We start from the raw sequence: 5,316 nt of genomic DNA, 5'->3' as shown, positions 1-5,316 counted from the left end.
AATAAATAAAGTCAAGTTTACTTTAAGTGAAAGCACAATAAATATTCAATAATAGGAAACAGAACCAAGGTTACTGAATAAAAACTATTTCATACCAGATAACAAAACAGAATCACTCAAAGAAAAGCTCGCCTTAAACGATTTATAGCAAAACCCTCTTCTGTTGTATGAAGGCTTTTACATGCTATTTGGTTCTCCAGGTGATTCCTACCAACGTATGTATAATCTTTCTGTGTTATTTTGAAGGAAACTATTCAACAACAACAAAAAACATTGTCCAATTTATCTATTACTCTTTAAAGTTCATTTGCACAAAAACTCTTTTGCCAAATTGGCCAAAATTTTATCTATAGTCTATATTTTGCTATTTTTATAGGAAAACGTTAATACCTACCTTCTTGTAACACACCTTACTAAATAGAATTAATGAGCATTCACCAGGAGTTTCAAACTGAAGTATACATGAGAATGAACTGCACTAAGTAAAATTCTTACAAAAACTCTTCAATTCACAGGTCCAGTGGTTTAAATATTTGCATACGAATTTGACACTTGTCACTCTGACATAAGCACCATAAATACGTAGAAATGCTGAACAACGGACAAAATTAAGAAGTTGCTTTTGCTCATACTTCCACAGTCCCCTCTATTACATCTTCTTTTCTTTCTTTTTTTTTTTCTTTTTAAAGATGACCAGTAAGGGGATCTTAATCCTTCACTTGGTGTTGTCAGCACCACACTCTCCCAAGTGAGCCACAGGCCGGCCCTACATCTTCTTTTCAAAAGTCTCCCTGACCCTATACCACTCATGGAGAAATCCTCTGGTTAAATGAAACGGTGCTAAAGTTGAACGAGCTGATGGATATGAACCACCAGTCCAAGAATCTGTTTGAAATTCAGATTTTTTTAATAGTGACAAATAAAAAAATCCCATTTAAAAAAGAATAAATAAATAAAGTCAAGTTTACTTTAAGTGAAAGCACAATAAATATTCAATAATAGGAAACAGAACCAAGGTTACTGAATAAAAACTATTTCATACCAGATAACAAAACAGAATCACTCAAAGAAAAGCTCGCCTTAAACGATTTATAGCAAAACCCTCTTCTGTTGTATGAAGGCTTTTACATGCTATTTGGTTCTCCAGGTGATTCCTACCAACGTATGTATAATCTTTCTGTGTTATTTTGAAGGAAACTATTCAACAACAACAAAAAACATTGTCCAATTTATCTATTAGTCTTTAAAGTTCATTTGCACAAAAACTCTTTTGCCAAATTGGCCAAGATTTTATCTATAGTCTATATGCTGCTATTTTTATAGGAAAACGTTAATAGTTACCTTCTTGTAACACACCTTACTAAATAGAATTAATGAGCATTCACCAGGAGTTTCAAACTGAAGTATACATGAGAATGAACTGCACTAAGTAAAATTCTTACAAAAACTCTTCAATTCACAGGTCCAGTGGTTTAAATATTTGCATACGAATTTGACACTTGTCACTCTGACATAAGCACCATAAATACGTAGAAATGCTGCACAGCGGACAAAATTAAGAAGTTGCTTTTGCTCATACTTCCACAGTCCCCTCTATTACATCTTCTTTTCTTTCTTTTTTTTTTTTTAAAGATAACCAGTAAGGGGATCTTAATCCTTCACTTAGTGTTGTCAGCACCACTCTCTCCCAAGTGAGCCACAGGCCGGCCCTACATCTTCTTTTCAAAAATCTCCCTGACCCTATTCCACTCATGGAGAAATCCTCTGGTTAAATGAAACTCTAGAAGATCATTAAAAGAAAACTTCCATTTGTCAGACCATTTGTAGCTTTTAGCCTCTTGTTGGACTGTTTAAAAAAACAGTGCTGGAGGTGATTCTAGTTCAAGTTGGGCCTCACCTGAGGCGACAAAGTGAGAAGAGTCGAGCATCTGTCAAACTGTGCAAGTTATAAGTTCACTCAGGGAACCCTACAACCAGAACCCGAGAACTACACGAACGCAGGCACACCTGGGGTAGTGTGGAAGTGGGAGTGAGGGCAAGTCTTCATTTTTATTTAAAAAGCTGCATGTGACTATCCTGTTCCCAGATAATTCAGGATTTTCTCTGAATCGTAAAACATCTCTCTGCAGAAGGACCTTGGGTTCCCCAAACAGCTCAAGAAGACAAACGGTTGCTCCCAGTGATTGCCCTGAAATTTCAAAGCTCCTTCCAGCCTGGCTCCACTGTGCCCCGAGCTACTTACACTGGTCCTTGGCCTTCTGTCGACTTTCAGGTTTTCTTTTAACCCAAGTTAATTTCAAGTGCACTAGAATCAGAAAAGCAAACTGTCACTCAACGCCCCTCACCCCCGTTGATGGTAGCTGGATAGAAATGTCACCACTTCAGTGACATGGCTCTGGCAGAGTGTCTAGCAAGATTGCGTATATTGTTTTAATTAGGCACTACTATACAAAAAGTCTTTTTGTTTTTCTTTTTAAAGCAGGGCACTAATAGAAAAAGTAATTTGTCAAGGAGCATAATTATCTTTTGATTAACTACATATTGTTGCATTTGAAGAAAAATGGTTCAATAATTATGTCTCTAGGCATTTCTAATCTGTATTTTTATAAAGCATGGTTGTTATTTTTTTTTTCCAACAGCAAGGAGATCATACTGCAGAGAAGGAAGGTTTAAAAAAAGAAAAGAAAAAGGTGAGCACATTTATTTTTAACTTGTTATAAACCAAAAGCATTTGAAGCATCATAAACTTGTCTATTAGAAAGCAAAAAGGTTTTATGTGCCTCCTGACATGCTTTGAGTTTCTCTAGAATTGTGTTCCTCCCATAACTGAGAGAAAACAGCATGTACAAAGTTTAATAACTATTTATTTGCTATAACTAGTGAGTGCTGTCCATCCTCTCAGCAAGGACAACTGATTGGAATAGAAGCTCAAATGCTGTCCCATGATGTGACTCAATAGTGAGTGCTGTCCATCCTCTCAGCAAGGACAACTGATTGGAATAGAAGCTCAAATGCTGTCACATGGTGTGAATCAACTCAGGTTCTTTTCTCTGTGCAATATGGAAATCATTACACAGACTTGTGTGAATACACTGTGAGATCACAAGGCCTCACTGGAAGACCAGTGGGATGGGAGCGGTTAGAATCCTAAATTGTCCTTTCTTATATGTGACTAGATGGATGAGCCACTCGACAATGAAGAGCCTCTATTTCTTTCTCAGTAAAATGAAGAGGTGGAACAAAATTTATCTTCACCCCACAATTATTCAATTGCTGGCAAGGTGTGACAATCGTGAGGTATAATGTATTAAGAGGTCAAGAATACACTATCCCTTCTTCAGTCAGTTCTCATTCTTCTAGTTCACCTTTTCTAGCTCAATAATTCTCTGGTGTTTTGTGATAGTCAGCTTCTCAGTTGGTCCCCAAGCATTACTGCCTCTTGAAATAAAGGATTGTGCTTCTCACTCTGTCTCTCTCTGTCTCTGTCTGTCTGTATCTCTCTCCCTCCCTCACTCCCTCTGCCATTTTATGGAAAGACCTATGCAATAAGATGCCAAAGCCTCTGACTAATATCCAGTGAGCAAATGAGGTATGCCAGCAAATGCAGGAGTGCACTTAGGAGGCAATTCTCCAGTCCCAGGCAAGCCTTGAGATGACAACAGCTCAAACGCAATCTCTTAAGAGATTCTCACTCAGAACCACCCAGCTAACCCAATCCCAGATTTCTGATCCTCAGAAACCATGTGAGATAATAAATGTTTTTGGCTTTAACTTTTGGGGTAATTTATTATAAGCTATAGATACAGTGGACTCACTTTTGAATTCTATAGTCCAGTTGAAAGAGCAATAGTGAGGATAGCCAAAGAGCTGGGTTCTCCTCTCTGTAATGATGTTTGGCAGGTAATTTAAATTTTTTAAATAAATTTTATAATCCATAACATGGGGACTTACATCTTTAAGTGGAATTCTTATGGGAAATTGGTTCCTAACTGATTAAAAACAAAGTGAGATGGTTGTAATTAATGTAGAAGAGAAGTTATTCTTTTAAAAAACTTGAGAAAATGGACTGGTGCAAAAGAGACTAAAAGTGTGGCAAAACTAGAGGTGAGTATGGAAGAGGAGGTGGTACAGTGGTGTGCTAGAGTGGAGAGGATTCTTAAAGCAAATGTACTTCACATGGCCTCGTTCTCCAAAGCCTTGCAGTTTCACATATTGAGTTTGCAAAGGACAGGAAATTTTCCTCAGGCTATAAAGTCTCTGGTGTAAGATAAAGATTTGTAACACAGCATATTGAGTTTGCAAAGGACAGGGAATTTTCCTCAGGCTATAAAGTCTCTGGTGTAAGATAAAGATTTGTAACACAGCATATTGAGTTTGCAAAGGACAGGGAATTTTCCTCAGGCTATAAAGTCTCTGGTGTAAGATAAAGATTTGTAACACAGCAAGGTTGCTGACTCAAGAACAGACTAGTTACTGATTGATATGTAAAGATACTGAGAAATTGCTGTAAGAAGGAATGTTTCCTAAGATCAAATTTTTGACGACTTAATTACCTTACTGGAATGTCATCTGACTTGTTTCACTGAGAGTTACCAGCCTATATTGTTAAATTATAACCCTACCTATGTTCTCTTCCTGTAAGTTTCTGGTCTGAAAATAAATGCAGGAAGACAACCCCAATTTGGGGTTAATTTCCCAAGGAAGAAATGCCTCTCCCTTGAGGGTTCCAGGGGAGATTAACCACTTCAGGGCTTCTCACTGCTCAGAAGAGATGGGCTCTGAGTAATCCTTTGCATCTCTGTCACCCAGGGGAAGAGGGGTGACAAGTCCGTGGGGGACAAAGCAACAAAATGGAAGCAACACTAGAGCTAGTGTGTACAGCTCACAGAAGATGATTGTTAAATGCTCAGGAATTTCAAGAGCTGGTAGTTAAAAACAGTTATAAAAATTACATTATGTATACTTATGATTGAGTAAATATATTTAAAACAAAGAAAAAATTTTTCAAACCTCTTCTTTCCTAAATATTTTATTAAATTTTACTGTTATCATGCTTTTGTAGTTACTTATATCTATTTTATCTGTCTGGTTGTTTTAGTCCATTTTGCATTGCTATAACATAAATACCTGAAACTGGGTAATTTATAAGGAAAAGAGGTTTATTTGGCTTATGATTCTGGGACAGCTGCATCTGGCTTGGACCTCAGGCTGCTTCTACTCATGGCAGAAAGTGGCAGGTGGGGAGGGTATAAGCAGATCACATGGTGAGAGGAAGCAAGAGAGAGAGAAGGTGCCACGGTCTTTTTAAGCAACAAG

General features: G+C 37.4%; 1 protein-coding gene across 1 annotated transcript in view; it reads left to right on the top strand.

The window, feature by feature from the left end:
• The window catches only part of LOC103609647 (40S ribosomal protein S3a-like), an 11,584-nt gene extending 10,677 nt beyond the window's left edge, over nt 1–907 (top strand). Inside the window, 1 exon segment of the mRNA XM_008593948.1 lies at nt 847–907. Coding sequence (XP_008592170.1) covers nt 847–893 — 47 coding nt within the window. The 3' untranslated portion in view covers nt 894–907.
• The last annotated feature ends 4,409 nt before the right edge of the window (nt 908–5,316 follow it).

This window comes from Galeopterus variegatus, unplaced genomic scaffold (genome assembly GCF_000696425.1).
Source record: "Galeopterus variegatus unplaced genomic scaffold, G_variegatus-3.0.2 Scaffold9890, whole genome shotgun sequence".
Lineage (NCBI taxonomy): Eukaryota > Metazoa > Chordata > Mammalia > Dermoptera > Cynocephalidae > Galeopterus > Galeopterus variegatus.
This window is presented reverse-complemented; position numbering and strand designations above follow the sequence as displayed.